This window comes from Sceloporus occidentalis, unplaced genomic scaffold (assembly GCF_023333645.1).
Source record: "Sceloporus occidentalis isolate IW3139 unplaced genomic scaffold, rSceOcc1.0.p SCAF_1, whole genome shotgun sequence".
NCBI classification, from domain to species: Eukaryota; Metazoa; Chordata; class Lepidosauria; order Squamata; family Phrynosomatidae; genus Sceloporus; species Sceloporus occidentalis.
The window spans coordinates 190437107-190455238 of NW_028316981.1; the positions used below are offsets into that span (position 1 = coordinate 190437107).

The following is an 18132-nucleotide window of genomic DNA, read 5'->3' on the forward strand; positions in this document are numbered from 1 at the left end:
GTTGGACAAGAATCTCCAATTGATGTCCCCATATTATGGGCAAGGATGATTTGGAAACAGACGTTCCTTTGGGTGTCTAGGACACACAGGGTCTGATAAGGTAACCATCAACACTTCAGATTAACTAGGAACTAATGCAGTTCTTTAAGCATTTGTGTAACATGCTTCCCACAATCAGACCAAGTTAATAAATCAGCAAATGTTTATGGACAGTCATCAGAAAAATAACCTGTGTATAACCAGAGCCTGGAAAAGTTACTGTTTTGGACTTTACTTCCCAGGCAGCATGGTAATTGTAATCCCCAAAAAGTAATGCTCTATACATAATGATTACAGTAATCAGAGCAAGGATATCTGTGGCCAAATGTTTCTGTCTAGGAAGGTTTGACAGCTTCAGTTGATATGAGGAGGATATTTGGCTTCTCGTGACAGAGCTGGATTGTAGGGGCATCCCTAGACTGCAAATTTGATTTTTCATAGGAGCGCAGTCTTATCTAAGACTAGGTGAAAACTACCTCCTTTGTTTAAAAAAAGTCTTCTCATGTTTTTTTCAAAATTACTGCCATGCTAATGTTTTCCCCTTAAGTAATAAAAACAACAGTTAGTTCTATACTGGTTCCAATTCAGTCTTCAAAATGAATCTCAGGATTAAGAAGGGAATTGTGTAGCTATAGTTTGATTCCTTCTCTGCAGTCTGTCTACATCATTTGATACAACAACTTCATCTCTGATACAACTGCTTTATTTTTAAATTTTATTTTATTTTATATTTTATTTTATTTATTAGCATGTATGAAACCATCAGGAAAACTTCAGTAGACCACGGAGCACAGTTCTGTCTATTCTAGGACCTCTTACAGCCCACCAAAATTGGGGAGCTGTGTGTGAAGAGAGAACCAGGATTCTAAGTGACACGAAATTCACCACCCATAAAAAATACTTGCAGAAAGAGTATCCTTCAGTAACCGATGACAGGCACTATTTCTTGTTTTTAGAGAATAAATATTTTCCAGGAGTGCCAGTTTCCAGTGGTGGGGATGGCAGCCTCTGTAGCATGTTGTTGTTGGGGCTGTAAGATTGGTCTAAAAGCACACGAAGCCCACTCCACTCATACACAATGCACTTAAATTATGGGGCTTACAGAACTTTTACCACCACCACCCCACACACACAAATGTAAGTCTTTTACAATAATAGGAATGCTTTTCTGGAGGTGGTAGTAGGGCAAATCAAACCTGATCACACCTAGATGTGCCGGTATCACACAGCAAAGACATCATATATTTATTTGTTTTAAACGTTCAGATAAAACTTACTCCTCCTGCTTTCAGCAACTTTCTTCTGAACTCTTCCGTTGGGTTATTGAAAGTAAGCTTTTCACAACGAAGATGGTTTACAGGTGGGTGGCCTTCCAGATGCAGGAACAGGTCATAATCAAACCGGACTTTTTTCGGTTCTTCCTGAGGATTGGGAAACAGTCACATATCAAGGGAAGATGATACCATGTGTACATTTTGCCAAGTTGGTACTTGTCAGCTCCATTGTTCCAATAATACTTCACAGTGCCAGCTATGATGAACTAAGCTTTGAATTATTTCAGTCTCTATATATTCTAGATATTATTGATTTTTCCTGTATCTATTAGCATCAGCCAAGACCTCTTAACTAATAATGACATTGATGCACATGTCTAGCGCTAGTATTACTTATTGAGAATTTTACTATCCTCTATGAGTCCTTAGCTTAGAATGAAGACCAATTTAAGATTTTAAAAAATGTTTTATAAACTAAGGGCTGTTGAAATAAGACTGGCGGAAGGGGCAGCTTGAAGCCGAAGGCAGACTGGGGCTGGAGCAACTGCACACCATGACCCCAATCCAACTTGAAGCCACCCCCCCCCAAAAAAAGTGGCAAAGAGCTGCTCCTTTTTTGGGCAGCAAAATGCCAGCTTTGCACCCGCACTGCAACTGGAAGCTGGCTTCATGATGGCTGGGTGGCTTTCAGGCAGCTTGGGAGTGTGTGGCATGTAGTGCTCCCAAGCCACCCAGAAGGCGGGTTAACTTGCCGGTCTAAGAGGACTCTACATTGTAGGAGGTCATTGATTCCATTTTAGATACAAGTCTTTATCACACTACACTGTTACAGCACCATATTTCATTAACTGCCACTGCAATATCCTATGGCATTCTGGGCTTTGTAGTTTAGTGAGACCCAGGAGCGCTTTGGCTGAGATGTCTAAATGCCCTTCCCTAAATTGCAAATCTTTGGATTCCATAGGATGGTGCCATGGCAGTTAAAGTTGAATGTAGTGCTATAACACTGCACTGTGATTAAGACACAAAAACCAAGATGGAAAAGCAAGACTTGCCCAAGATTATATGACAAATTCATGAATATGCTGAGACAGAAATCCAGGTCTTGGTCTAGCATCAGTGGGGTCACTAGGGGGGTGAGGAGAGGATGGACCACACCAGGTGAGGGTGACAACATTGCTCCTCAAACACTTAGCTTTGGGCAGAAACAGGATGTGGCATTCTCCTGCTTCCCTTTAACATGCTTTAAGAGATGGTGGGAGTGGTGGGAGTGGGGTGAAGCTCAGTGAGAAGGAAAAAGGAAAGGCCCTAGAATTTTTTAAAATTAAAATTTCAAACTTCACAATTTTAATTTTTTTAAAAAATTATTTTAGAAAAGTTTTATTCTTTATAAATTTTGTTTGAAAACATCACATTTTAACAAATCTTCACTATGTATGTGCAAATACATTTAGGCTGTGCGTATGATGTTGTAATTTGAAGGTATAATTTTAATTTTGCTAGTTGTTTATGTCACAACTATTAACATTACACTCAGTGGTATACGGGAATTATGATTTACGAGTAACATTAGTGAAAAAACATGTGAAATGGGAGGAGGTCAATGGGAGGCTCACACCATGAGTTATCGCACCGGGTGACACCAAATTTAGTGACGCCACTGTCTAGCATTAATGACAGGAGCCTAAGAGCCTGATATTGGTGTGCAGAACAATCCTAAACCTATTTACACAGAAACTCAAACTGCATTGAATGGAATCATGAACAGAATTGCAGGCTTGATTAAAATACATGCAATCCCCTGACACTGAAGAGACTTAGCAAGTGGATGCATGTGCTGATTAGTGTGTGTTCAGGGTATATCTGGATAAAACTCTCAACTAATATTTCCTTCTATGTCACTGAAAAACAACACAGCAACAGCCATCTCCTGAGACTATTCTAAACAAATGGCAATTATACTCTCAATTACTTCATTAAGAAAAGACAAACTACTACCCAAGACACACTACTATTGCTCACTGCCATAGTGCTTAAGCAAAGATAGTTAAAGCATTTAATAGAAACATTAAATTTCTAGCAAAATTCCTAAATTCCTCTAGCAATAAAATAAAATAAAAACAAAACAAAACAAACAAAGCTAAGCACATTCACATAATCATGATGCAATCTACTGTACCAGGAAACAGGGTCAAATTACTGTCCTGTTATAAACACATAACATTTCTTAAAAGAGCAGAACAGACTGATGGCTGTACGAAGAATACATTTTGAAACAGCACAGAGCTTTTCTTGACTGTCTGTACCCTAGATTTGTGCAATCTGGGCTGTCAAGAAATGGAGGGTTTGAAAGGTGCAATTTTACTAAAATCCTAATTTTCCAAATGAAATTAGCATGCACATATCTCCATGTGTAAATTGACGTCTGCTTCAGTATTAACAACATAAATGATACTTGAATCTTCTTCCCATCTGCATCAACTCTCAAAAATATTATTAGTGGGAAGAGTAAAATGAAATACTGACAATATTATTAGCAGGAGGCATGAAATGAAACACAGAATGTCTGAGGACAGATTCAAGGCAACAGAGGAGTAAGTCTACAAAATGTCTTGTTCACTCTTAAAATGAAGTTGCATCTGATGATAGAACAGCTAACCCAAGCAGCATCTGTAGCTTTTAACTAATAGCAGGGTAGCCAGTAACATGCTAGCTGAAGGTGATGCCAGAAAAGGAACAAAATTTCATGCTTCTAGAGAAGCAGTACAGATTTGGATTTCTTTGGTAAAAAGTAATTCTTCCTATTCTATCAAAATCCAAGATTCCATTCTCTAGAACGAACATAGTGTGTAGAAGCTCAGTGATTGAGAAACGGTGTGCATTACATGCGTATAAATGCAATTCTGTGTTACAAAACAATTCTGATATATTTGCTAATAGTCAATTATTTTTAGTTTTTTGTGGGTTTTTCGGGCTATGTAGCCATGGATGCCAGCAACGAAAGCCTTCAACTTCACAGTCAATTATTTGTTAGCTACATGCAACTGCTGGAGATTAGGTTTTGATTTCCATTGCACTGAATGCTATAGTAAGCATAACAATAATACGGTGAATAAAGAGAGAATGCACAAAACATATTTTTAACCACATAACTGGCTCACAAATAACTTCCATTAATTTTCATTGGATGGTATAATTCAAGCAAAAAAGTACTCTCCCACTCCCCAGGAGCTACTGCATAGAGTGACATACAGTCTAGCCTTCCAAAGTGCAGTATACTTCTTTCCACATTCTTAAATTCCATAAAACACATGCAACTTTTTGACAAAGCACTTTCCAACCAATATTCTTTAAATACCACCTGGTCTTACTGGACCTGTTCCCTTGATCTATCATCTTCCGTTTCTGGCCTCATAAATAAAGCCATTACTTATTCAAGTGAAAGTGAACATCACACAAATAAAGGGCAGCTTGTACCATGGAGCTTCTCTTTCTCCCCCTCCTCCTGCAGATCACTGTACCTCCATATGGTTGGGGAGACCTTTAGAACTTTGTTCTCATTGAGAAATTTCCCTGCTCTTACAGGAGCCCAATACAATGGTTTTCACAGTGTTCTTGTGATCTCCCCTATCCCTCCAGATAAGGTATTTTAGCAGGCTGAGTCTTCCTTATTCGAAATGATTGCGATTAGAATGGATGTCAGCTTTTTTCTGCATGTCAGCTTTTTTTGGACTTTGGAATATTTGCATATACATGAGTTATCTTGGAGATGGGATCTAAGTGTAAACATGAAATTCATTTATGTTTCATATGTGCCTTATACACATAGCCTCAAGCTAATTTTATGCATAATATTTTTAATAATAGTGTCCATGAAACAAAGGTTGTGTACACTGAACCATCAGAAAGCAAAGGTGTCATTATCTCAGCCATATATATGGACAACTTTGGATTATTTTGGATTTTGGAATTCTGCATAAGGGAAACTCAACCTATTGCAAGAGGGAGTATGAGAAAAAAAAATACACAAGCTTCCCTCCTGCTCTCACAGGCTTAAATCCTGTTAGTTATATTGATTGGAGTACACCCATTCATTGAATTAACAAAAAGAAGCCACAATGTGGGATTTCAATGAATATATGATATAAGTATTGTAATGCATATAAGTATTCTAATTCTATTTTGAATAGTGATTCAAACTGTAGATCTCCTAACTAACAGGATAATTACAACATCCATACTTTACATTTTCCAAATACTTTAAAAGTGAGAATGAACAAATTAAGAGATGTCCTACACAAGTAAAGACCAGACACAATGGGAATCAGACACCCTAACTTGGCTGTATGCTTAGGCATATACAAGCACTGCAGAAGTAGACATTTTGCCTTGTCAAATAACAATCAAGTACCCTCAAAATTAATATAGGACAACTATAACAATAAAAAAAACCTGTAGTTTAAAATGAGTTAGTTAACTGTTGTCATGAAATTGGTATTTTCCCCTCAAATCATAATTTAGAGAGACACAGTGTTCAAGACGATTCCCCTTACTAACTACTTCCTTTTTAAATGAACATTTTAATATTTCTTAAACTGTACAGCGCACTCGCATTATAGGCAGGCGTGCCATACGCGGGTTCAAGCATATGCTGGAAGCCATGGTGGAAAAACTCCTCTCGTGTCCCAGAAGAAGTAATGGGGCACGTGCCCGCGGCGTGTGCTCCGCTGCACACCTCGGGCATGAGCCCCATTACTTCTAATGGGGCTTAAACATACGCATTTTTCCTTTATGCCGGGGGGGGGGGTCCGGAATGAATCCCCACGTAAGGGAAGGGCGTTCTGTATTTTATCACTCCAGTAGAGTGCAAGATAGTACATTTAGTAGATAGTATATTGAAAGATAGTGCACCCTTAATCACAGATTCTGCATCTATGGATTCTACAATCCACAGCTTGAAAATATTTTTGAAAACAAATCCAAAAGGAAAACCTTGGGGACATCATTTTATATGATGGACTTGAGCATTTTAGTAACTGAGGTGGTGGTGGTGGTGGTGTCCTGGAACCAACCCCAGTGAATAACAAGGGCCCACTGTATTTGTGATAATATCCAGTTCCTAGATGGGGTACCCTAATAGGGAAATTAAGGCATTGAGCTATTGGACAACATTTCACTTTGCACAAGGGAACCTTCATCACCTCTGCCCTTCATCACCAGCAATTCTTCAGGACAGTTTTGTTGGGGGCAGGGTAGTGCACATAAGGTAGAAAGGAAGCCCACCTTACTAGCAGATGCAGTTCTGTCAGTTATCTGATAACAACTCAGTTAAACTCACTGCATCTCTACAACAAACCTTAGCTCTAATAAAGATGGCTTATCAAGGTATAAGAGCATCTGAATTTTACTGCAAAAAGAGAAAATATAATAACTATGCAAGTATGTCTGGAGAAATGGAAAGAACAGAGTTACACACCTTGTTCTTGAAGTAAACCTCTATCGGCAATATGAAACCAGCATACCCAGATTCCTCAACTTTGTACGGTGGATCTTTGCACACTGGAAGGGAAAGAAAAGAAAGATGGTGATTACTTCATGAAGAAAAGCCAAACTACTACCCAAGACACACTTTAGTGAACTTTTTTTCATTAAGCAAATACTCTGATTCAACTATTTCTACAGATCATATAAAGTTAACACAGCATATGTTTTTAGTTTTTGTTGATTGAATTAAGACAAGCACATGCTAAATTGGATTTTCCCTTATTTGGGTTAGTAGTGAACATTTTTCCATATATTTTTTTCTGATTCAAATTTTCCCAAAAATCCTAGCTTCAGAAGGCTAGTAGCCACAGCATGGTACATATAATCGTATCTAAAGAAAAGAGAGAGGAGTATATGAAATGGAAAAACTGTACACTCATATTTTTCTTGTTTCTTTACCCTTCCCCACATTATGCTGAAGCAGAAATCCATTTTTAAGGGCATTTTTCTAAATGAATGACAGGTCAAAAATGTTTCGTATATTTATGAGTAAATGTCCTCTAATGATTGCCTGCATTTTTCAAATAAGACACACAAAAACAATGCGTAATATATAATTTATATTGTATACATCATGAATAATACATTATGTTCAGCAATATATGTCAATAAAATTAACACACTGCTTACACCTGTGCAGTAGTTTAAAACTCAGTTCAATTCACAGAGCTGCTCTTGGCTCAAACCTGCATTCATTTATTCATTTATCACATCAGTTGTACAAACAACTTGCAAATTTGAAGAGGCTTATAAATGAAGTGCTATAAATACACACTCAATTATGTAGGTGAAACATGGCATTGTAATACTGTAATATTCAATATTCCCTCACAGCTTGAAAACAGAAACCTGAAGCACAGCATTATGACAGAAAGTTGATTAAAATGTACTTAGACGTAGATTCAAATGTTACAAGGACACATTATGTAGAGAGATCTTGTAGCACCTTTGAGATTAACTGAAATAGAGAAGTTGGCAGCATGAATTTTTGTAGACTTCCGTTTATTTCCTCAGATTCCTCTCCCACATACACATACATATTTACATTTATGACACTTTACTTTGACAACTCTGGTCAGGAAAGAGGCAAATTTTTAATGACACAAACGAAGTTGTGACAAAAGGGCAAGGTGGAATGGCTCCCAGCAGCTCAGAACAAATGCAATGGGTTAGTCTTTTACCTTTATGTTTTGTGTGTGGGCTTCCAGGAAACACCTGGTTGACCATTGTTAAAACAAGAGCTTTGAAAATTTGCTTTATTTTAATGATTCCCTGAATCCCAAGCCAGCACCACTAGGCCATGCTGTCTGGAAAATTCTGGGGGTTGTAGTCTAAACAAATTACTTTCCCAAGCTCTAGTTAAAACTGATGGTGGTCTAAATGGACCCTGATCTGGCCAAGATTGTCTTTCTACTGGCAATTTAATAAAGAACATTCTGGAAACAGGAGAGCAAATCAGCTTTTCAGGGGCAGTCTATGCATCTACAAATAAACAACAACTTAATATTACAACAGCATTAAAGTCCACTGTAACAAAACAAAACTTACTACGCGCATGCTGAGATCTATTAGAACAGATCCCATAGGTATTATGCTAGATCAAACTAGAATTCTGAAAAATTACTTTTTCAGGACTACTAATCCCAGATCAGCTGGGATGGCCCCTTGTGGTCTCTTCCAACTCTATGAGTCTGAAGATTATTGCACCGGGGTTAAAACGTTCCCCGGTGCGTTCTAACGTGCACATGCAGGGGCGTGCACGGAGCGTGATGGGAACTCGATGGGGCCCAGAATGCTAGTTTACTGCACACAGGAACGCCGCCACTTATTGTTCCCATCACATTCCCATCAAGTTCCAGGGGACGCCATTTATGGGGACGCTTTGAAACAGTTCCCAGAAATGGCGTCCCCTGGAACTCAATGGGAACGCAATGGGAACGCCCGGTGGCGACGGCGTTCCGCTGTGCGGTAAAATAGCGTTCTGGGCCCCATCGGGTTCCCATCACGCTCCATGCGCGCCCCCGCACGTGCACGTTAGAACGCACCAGGGAAATTTTTAACACCGGTGTGATAATCTTCTCTATGAAACCCAGTGGGTGACCTTGGGCAAGTCACATGCTCTTAACCTCAGGGGAAGGTAATGGCAAACCTCCTCTGAACAAATCTTGCCAAAACAGGTTTACCTTTGGCTCTCGATAAGTTGGAAATGACTTGAAGGCACACAACACGCCCCCAAAATCCTCCAGCCAACATGGCCAGCAACTAGTAGGGGACAAACACATTTCCAAATTCTCAACCAATGAAAAATCTATACAACAGTTCTTTTCACAGTGGCTCATCAGTTGCCTATGGAAAGTCCATGAGCAGAAGGCAAAGGGCTTCTGTTGTTATCCCACAGCTACCAACAGTTCAGTTCACTTCACTAGGTTGCACTTAGACCAAAACTACATTCATTTATCACATTGGTTCTACAAACAACTTGCAAATTTGAAGAAGTTTCTAAATGAAGTGCTATAAATACACATTCAGGTATGTAGTGAAACTTGACATTGTAATATTGTAATATTCAATATACTATCACAGCTTGGAGATTCCGTAAAACCAGGAGGACTACTAGCTGTTGGATAGACTTTCATCTTTCATGAATTTTCAATTCCATTTTAAAGCCAGTTAAGGTAGTGGTCATTGCCCCTCCTCATAATGGCAAATTCTGTCAGTTAGTGTGGAATGTGAGCATCTATTCTTTTTTCTGGGCACCGAAACTTCTGTTAATTAGCTTCATTGCATGTGCTAATATAAAGAAGGTAAAGAAAATGTGAGAACCTTTTCAATACCATAAATATTAGGAGTAAGGAACTTCTGAGATAAAAATCTCAATACCAGCAGCAGTTGTCTATATGTACCAGGCGTCTACATGTTCATAAGAGAAAACTTTCATATGAACTTGAGATAACACGGCACAGCAGTTTAGAATATTTGCATTTTGCAGTAACACATGATTCCACTAGCTAAATCTCTGAACATGTCAAAAGAAAATATTCAGTGGGATTGCACTAAAAGGCTGTAGTATGGTGTGCTACCAAAAATGATATTCACTGCCATTCATCCTTCCCTCCCCTTGTTTTACACTTGCAATGTTTTCCTCAGTTTATACCACAATGATTACATCCAGAGTGACAAATCAGCTGTCTGTGGAACAAGATCAAGCCCCCAAGTGAATGCAACTATTCCATGTAAGTGATGATGTCTATCCATAGTGATACAGAAAGGAAGCAAAAGAGCTATTACATTGACAAAGATAAACACAAATTACACTTTTAGCATCATGTTACTCTTTCAGCTACTATATATAAAGTCCAAGCTACTGTTATGTGTCTTCACTTCAACCCTCACTTATGGCAACACTACAAATTGGGTTTTCTTGGCATGACTTATTCAGAGGAAGCTTGGCACTGCCTTCTTTTTAGGGTATGAATGACTGAGTGGATGATTCAGACCCTAGTCTCCTGTAGTCCAACACTCACATCACTATACAACGCTAGCCTTAAAAAAAGGCACAAGTGTGATCTATTAAAAACAAACAAACAAACAAACCACCCTTTATTTTTCCTTACTCTACTCTACTGAGCACTCTACTCTACTGAGTATGCACAGTTCTTACCCCCTGGGCTTTTTACCCCAGTGATGTATTCAAGTCTTTTACGCCAAGTTTCAAGTCAAGTCTCAAGTCTAGGACCCAACTTTAACAGAAAAAAGGGAGGTGGAACACATTACTTGGAGGGGAACAGTAAACATATTTGGCAATGGGCTTGAAGTTGGGCTTGAGATCTGCTAGACAGCCTTTTCCTGCTGCACACTGGATGAGCCTTCTAAAGATTTCAAAAGCATTTCAAAAGCTTCCCATTCAAGGTCTTGCTTGCTGTTCAAAAGTGAGTAATGCCAGCAACTCTAAAAACTCACTAAAATATACAAGTCACCAATCAAGTAAGTGCATCATTTATTGCCAAGGCAATTCCAAGTCAACTTGTGTCCGGGTCAATCAATATGAGTCTACATCCCAGCTTTTCCTAAGTAGTGTATCTGTACCTAAGTCTGATTTCCCATGCCTGCTCATTGCTTCTTCTTGTGTGCATATGGTGCAGTTTGGGCTATATAACAACAAAAGGTTACTTATAAACAACAACATATGTAGTGACTTGGTTTTAATCTGGTTTTGTCTCAGTTGCATTTCTTTTTATTTGAATTTTAGTAAATTTAACAAACAAACAACACTCACTTCCAAATGTGAAAAACAATAGCAGTTCTCAGATTTTGACCCTCAAGACGTTATGGATGCCAGTTCCCAGAAGCCCCAGTGACCTAAGCTGATGGTCAAGTAATCTAGGACCTAAAGGCTAAAATACATGATACATCATAGCACCTCCAAGTCATCAGTGGTGGTCAGTATTTGTGCAGATGTGTCTGTTTCGATTACATCACAGGGTGAAAGTAATGGAAAACAGTGGACAGATATTTATTATCTTTCTATTTTATTTTATTTTAAGGGTAAGATTAAACATAAATATTCTTCTATTCCCCTCAAAGATGCAGGAGGAATAATAATATAACAAAAGCAACCACAAGAGAAGTACAACAGAAGCTACAAAGGTCTATGAGATAAAAATAATTGTATTATATGTAGGGTTGCCATATCCCGCCAGGGGGCGGGACAATCCCGGTTTGGGCAGTGCCAACCCGGTTCCGGTCCGGTTTGGCGCCCAAACCGGGACGGCCCCACCCACCGCGGCCACCTCAGGCCCCGCGGCGGCTCCAAGGCCTTGCTGAGGCCTGGGAAGGCTCTCCGCAGTTGGAGCTCCAGCCGCAGAGACGCCCCCTCCCGGGCCCCAGCGAGGCCTTGGAGGCGGCTCCGCGGTCGGAGCTCCGGCCGCGGGGTCCTCAAGGCCTCCGCGAGGCCAAGGAGGAGGAGGAGGCCGCTTCCCCTCGCGGCAATCGCCGCGATGAGGGGCGGCCTCCGCCTCTTTCCCGGCCTGGGAGGAGGAGGAGGAAGCCTGGCACCGCGGCGATCGCCGCGATGCCAAGCTTCCCCGCGCCCTTCCCGGCCTGGGAGCTAGCCTAGGCTCCCTCCCAGGCCGCGAGGAGGAGGACGAGGACAAGGTTTAAAAATCTAGGACTTTTTTTTTTAATTTCCTAGCCAGGAAATTAAAAAAAAAAAAGTCCTACATTTTCAAACCTTGTCCTACATTTGTCCCGGTTTGGAGGTCCTCCATTATGGCAACCCTAATTATATGGCACATCAGCCTGTGAAAATTAGTGGACAGTTTTCAAACCTCTCCCTTCCTTGCTTTGTTTATCAAAAGTCTTTCTATACTGCCTTTCACCACATGAGATTTCAGGGCAGTACAGCATATACATTCTTTAAAACCACATTCGGTTCAGTAAAATGGCAGATCCCACAAACAGAAAAAGGTAGCATAACAACATTCCATTACAAAGGCAGATTGGGAAGTTATAGAAATTGAAATGCCTGGGTAAAAAAAACCCTTAGATTTCCCCATCTCACCCCCAAAGATTTTAAAATTTAGGCTCCAAGGATGAAGACAACTGGTCATGCTCTAAATAGGACAGTAGAAGGTATCAAATATAAAGAGGGTACAGAAGATAAAAACAGAGGAAGAGAAGGACCACAAATCTTTTCAAGGGGAGCTGCTCTGAGTCCCAGTTCTGGGAAAAGAGTGGGATGATGATGATACTGCATCTTGAACAGCTGCTCACTGGCTAGTTGTTTATTCACTAATATCTGCATACCAAGGTGGTTGTCAATTTGCTATCCCCCCACTGTTGTTTTTTGAAAGCGCATCTATTAATATTTGTTTTATTTGTGTAACATATGAGCAGTATTTTGTTTATTATATTTCTATGCTGCCTGACAGCAAAAGCTCTCTTGCTTTGCTTCCTTCTTCATTGTTCCTTAAACTAATTTTTAAAGCCATTTTTAAAATGACAATTAATAGATGCAGTAATGGGTAAAATTTGAGGAGCCTTAGTGGTGCAGTGGTTAAATGCCTGTACTGCAGCCACTCACTCAAAACCATAAAGTTGTGAGTTCAATACTAGCCAGGGCTCAATCTCGACTCAGGCTTGCATCCTTCTGAGGTCGCTAAAATTAGTACCCAGCTTGTTGGGGGCAATTACCTTACAGTTGTAAACTGCTTAGAGACTGCTTAGTTCAGTATGAAGCGGTATATAAATGAAGCTGCTATTGCTATTGCTATTATCCCGGCATGAGTATAAGGAGACTCATACACAAATCTTTTCCTCCTCCTTAAACTTTCCAATGGATGGGGAGCATTTTAAAACGTGACACTAGAAATACATGGGGAAAAAAGACTGAACATGGCTGGAGTGATCTTGCTTCTAATTTGAGGCAATTTCTTCTATACCATTGCAGCCCAAAAAAAAAAAAAAAAAAAAAAAAAAAAATTTGATAGGAAAATATATTATTATGTTGGTATTCCCACTATAGGTAGTGCTGCGTCTGAACACAAGGGATAGTAATGTTGCTGCACTAGACAGTTTTCTGCAATAAAGCTGCTATTTTTTAGGCCAATGTCTCAAACCATCAGTTTTGGGGGTCCCACATCCCTTTCCTTCACGTGCCAAGAACTGGCACCTTGTCTGTGTCTGCTAACTGCAACTATTCCTCTCCCAGAAATTCACTGCAGACCATCAGGCAACAGTTGGCAGACTGGCACTGGCCACGGATGACCACTTTGAGTAACACTAATTTGTGTGTGCGTGTGTCTTCAGGTTGCCTCTATTTCACAGGGTTTCCTTAGGCAAGGACTACTCAGAGGTGGTTTTGCCAGTTACTTCTTCTGAAATAAAACTACAGCACCTGGTATATGTTTGCAGTCTCCCAGCCACATACTAACCATGTTGTCCTGGCCTTTTCTCTGAACCCCCTTTCCCTTTCAGGTTACAAATGCCATAGATTTATTGAAGACACCCTGTGAATTTTATTTTACTTGTGAACAAGTAATTTCTCACACCAACATTGTATAATGGTTTGTACATTGGAAAAAGACTCTAAGAGACTAAGAGTTCAGGTCCCCACTTGGCCATGGAAACCCCCTGGGTGATCTTGGGTGAGCCTTAGAGGAAGACAAAGGCAAACCACCTCTGAACAAATCTTGGGGGGGGGGGGCAGGGGAGAGAAACCCACACAAAAAACCAAACTACTATGTGATAAGTTCAACATAAAATGGAAACAACTTGAAAAGTACACAGACAAAAATCCCAGTGATTTCTGTGTATTACTAGCAGGGCTGACCTCCACAGTCAAGAAGTGATTTATCTTCTATTTAGCTGGTAATAAGTGGATAAGTGCCTATCACACTTAAATCCTGTAACTTGATAGGATGGGCTTACCTTTAAATTACAGTCATAACGTGTGTATCATTCATTTGAGCACCAGAGAGACCAGAACAACTAACAGTTTGACATGGAAATGCCATTCTCACAAACCTCATGGTTTTAAGACATTTTGAACCCTTTGGAAGACCAGCATCTTCACAGTTATTAGACATTTTGTAATAATACTGTAATAGATATTACAGGAAGAAACACTGTTCCTATAATACTGCACTGGCTGACACATTATTTAAAGTACTATGCTATCTAATGTTGTTGTTGTTATTATTATTAAGCTTTATTTATAGACTGCTGTAGATTTACACAGTGCTTTACTTACAATCAGTTAAAAATGGAATAAAATAAAATAAGCCTGCCTATGGTATACATTCTATAAAATAATTTAACATAATACATATTAATAATCTTAACATTAAATAATAAAACATAGCTGGTCACAAATAAAAATAAACCTACAATAACCATCAAGTGATGTCTGGGAATGCTTCCCTGAACTCAGTTTTAAAGCTGGGTAATGAAGTTATGAACCATGCTTGGGAAGGATGGAAGTTTCAGGAGTGAGGAGCAGCCAATGAAAAGGGGCAGATCTGGGCTGGAGAAGAGAAAATCCTTGGCTGGGACAACAGTCCTTGATTCCGAGAATGGAGGGTGTGAATGGGAAGATAAGGGGAAAGAAGCTTAGATAAATAAGGAGGAGCCAGCCTATGGAGAGCTTTAAAAGTCATCAATAGCACTTTGTAACGAATATGGAAAGGGAGGGGGAGCCAATGGAGACATGACAATAAAGGAGAAATATGGTCAAAGCAATGAGCAGAACTGATGATGTGTGCAGCTGAATGCTGGACAGAAATTAAAGGACGGAGATGAGAAAGAGGAAGCCCCACCAGAAGGAGGTTACAAAAATCCAGTCGCAAGACTACTAAGGCACGGACCAGGATCTTGGCAGTGGAGGGTAAAAGAAATGGTCAAATTTTAGCAATATTATAAATAAATAATCTACATGCCTAGGCTGTAGCTTGAATCTGGGGGATACACGACAGGAAGGAATCAAAAATGAAACCAAGACTGTGGGCTTCTTGCACAGGTCGAATAAAGATATTGTCAACAAGAATAGAAAAGGAATAATGAACGGTAGGCTTTGGTGGAAAAAACAAGTCTTACACATATTGAGCTTCAAGTGCCATCACCGCATCCACTGAGAAGCAGCTTCAAGACAAGAAGAAACTTGCTGTTCAAGACCTGGAGAAAGATCAGGGGTGGAAAGATACAGCTGAGTGTCATCAGCATACAGATGATAAGAAAAGCCAAAGGAACTAATGAGTTTGCCTAAAGACAGTGTGTAAAGAGAAAACAATAGGGGACCCAAAACAGAGCCCTGTGGAACTCCAACAGACAACAAGACGGGAGAGAAAGCCTGACCATCAGTGACCACTGCAAAAGTTCTGTCTGACAAATAAGATTTAAACCAATTAAGAACGGAGTCTGAGAACCAAGGTTAGAGAGAATATCAACTAAAAGACAGTGATCCACAGTGTCAAAGGCCACAGAGAGATCAAGGAGAACAAGAACAGAATAAAGGCCATTAGCCTTGGCCCGCAAAAGATCATCCGAGATCTTTGTCAGAGCTGTCTCTGTAGAGTGCAGTGGGCGGAAACTGGACTGAAAAGGATCTAAGATGGAATTAGCCTCAAGAAACTCAAGACAGGGAGAATAAACGACCCGTTCCAAAACCTTAGACAGAAAAAGAAGAAGAGAAATAGGATGATAGCTAGACAGAGAAGAAGGGTTGGGAGAAGGTTTTTTTCAGACTAGGAAGAAACTAAAGCATGTTTAAAAACAGAGGGGAAGGAGCCAGTAAAGAGAGAAAGATTAAAGATGTAGAGAAGCAAAGGCAGAAAGGATAGAGCAACCGAAATTAGAAGACGAGGAGGAATTGGATCAAGAGAACAAGTTGCAGATTTGGAAGGTAACAACAAGATATCAGGTAACAACCGATACGGGGAATGAGATACTGAAATTACATTTTTTTTAAAAAAGTTGAATTACGTGTTTGTTCTAGTAAATTTTTCACATGGCCTAATATGCTTTCAAACTTGGTTGCCTGAGAGCAGCATATGTTGTTGATATATTAAAACAGATTATATAGAGGTACCTCATGACTATTTACATTAATGTTTAGTTATTCTTACTGCAAGCTGAAGAGACCCAAGAGGTTAAAAGTCTTATTTAATTCTTTTTAAGAGCTAACTCATTACACAGTTGACTTTACCCAAACAAAAAATTACCTAGGTGCCAAAGAAAATTTGGCAAGACAATTTCATCTTGACACACATGGTAAGTATTAGTTGATCCTCTGGGAAAATGGCTGATTACTAAAGTGAAGCCTGGGGGGAGAGGTACACAACACAGCATATTTTTAAACATAAATGTTTTAAAGGAATTTTTATGGGAGAGGGGGAAAATTGGAAAAACTTCCCAAGTATTTCTTGGATGGTTGAGGCACAGGTATATAAGCAAAATTTTATATGAGTACCAGAAGGCTTGATTATTCTTTGAAATATTATTCTTCTCGCTGTTATTTTCCCAAAGGCAGCCAAAGTAGGAAAGCCTGACAATCCACAATTGGTTCCTTGTACAGTTAAGAAAAACCTCAAGCAAACATGTGCCCATCTATGGGATAGCATGAATACAGAAGACATTTGCTCTCAACTCTTTTAACCAACCAAAGTCCACTGAGGCCTAGGAGTAGAACAGACGGGCATGAAAGAGCGGCCTGAATCACTTCAGCTGGAAGCAGGTTGAAACCCCATTGTCTGCACGGCCTGCACCCAAGGTGGGCCATAGATGCAGGAGCCAACTGGTGCCGTCAGGAGTCAGATTATATCAGCTCCTTTTGGCTCCTGTCCTGTCCTAAGAAACAGTGCATAGCTTTGGCATGGCTTCTGGCTGCTTTGGAGGTGTGCATCATTTAAACAGCACACCTCCAAAGCATCTGGAAGCTGCTTCATTTGGCTTGTCTGTTCAGGCCCTTACTCTTAAGATTGTAAACTGAAGCTGTTATCAGTGTTTTAGTTGAATTTCTTGGGAAAATCTTGTGACTGAGACCTCTGCTTGATCTGAGTTTTTCTGAGAGTGAGAACTTTCTCAGCATTTTCCCAGCATGCTTACAAAGCCCTCTTCAGAAAGCAGGTGGTGGCACAGGATTGTCTGGAAGCAGTGCTTGCATATGCACTCTCACTCTGCCCCACAATGTGTGGTGTGGGCTAACGCCTGCATAGACATTTTTGAATTTTCACTTCTTAAGGCTGCAATCTGATACTCTGGAGATGGCTCCGAAGAGGGCAATCTGATACTGAGGAGAACTGTAAGCAAGCAACCTTCAAAAGGCCTTAAGTGGCCCACCCCTGCTACACTCAATTACCTGGAAATAATTCCCACTAAACTCTCTGGGGCCTACTGTTGAATAGATATGTAAACTGTTGAGTAGACACTGTAAAAATCTCTTTTTGGTGTGATGAGATTGGTGAGGAGTAATAAAAATCTTGACTATTATCCCCTTTTTTTCCTAGCACATCATAACAGGATTTCTTCCAACACTTAGCCCCCTTTCACAGCTCCCCCACTTAAACCAAATTCACATATATTCCCCTCAGAGACAGAGGAAAAAGGCAAATTGTTGGATCCCAGCCATAGTAAATTAGCTGGGAGCATTCACGTTAATCTCCTTAGCTATTGAAATTCTTTCCATGAACAACTCCTCACTCACCAAAACCTCAAACACAGTTCCTATGACTATCTTTAATTTGTAAATGGAAATCTACTTTAACTTCCTTTGACTTCTTTC

The 18132-nt window shown here is 39.9% G+C and overlaps 1 protein-coding gene across 4 annotated transcripts in view; it reads right to left on the reverse strand.

Moving 5' to 3' along the window:
* MLLT3 (MLLT3 super elongation complex subunit) overlaps positions 1–18132 on the reverse strand; it is a 144346-nt gene that overhangs the window by 54915 nt on the left and 71299 nt on the right. For all 4 annotated transcript variants that reach the window (XM_089487849.1, XM_089487842.1, XM_089487855.1 and 1 more), the window contains 2 exons: positions 6790–6872; positions 1317–1460 (listed from right to left, as the gene is read on the reverse strand). In XM_089487849.1, the coding sequence (XP_089343975.1) occupies positions 1317–1460; positions 6790–6872 (227 nt within the window). The remainder of the gene's footprint in view (positions 1–1316; positions 1461–6789; positions 6873–18132) is intronic.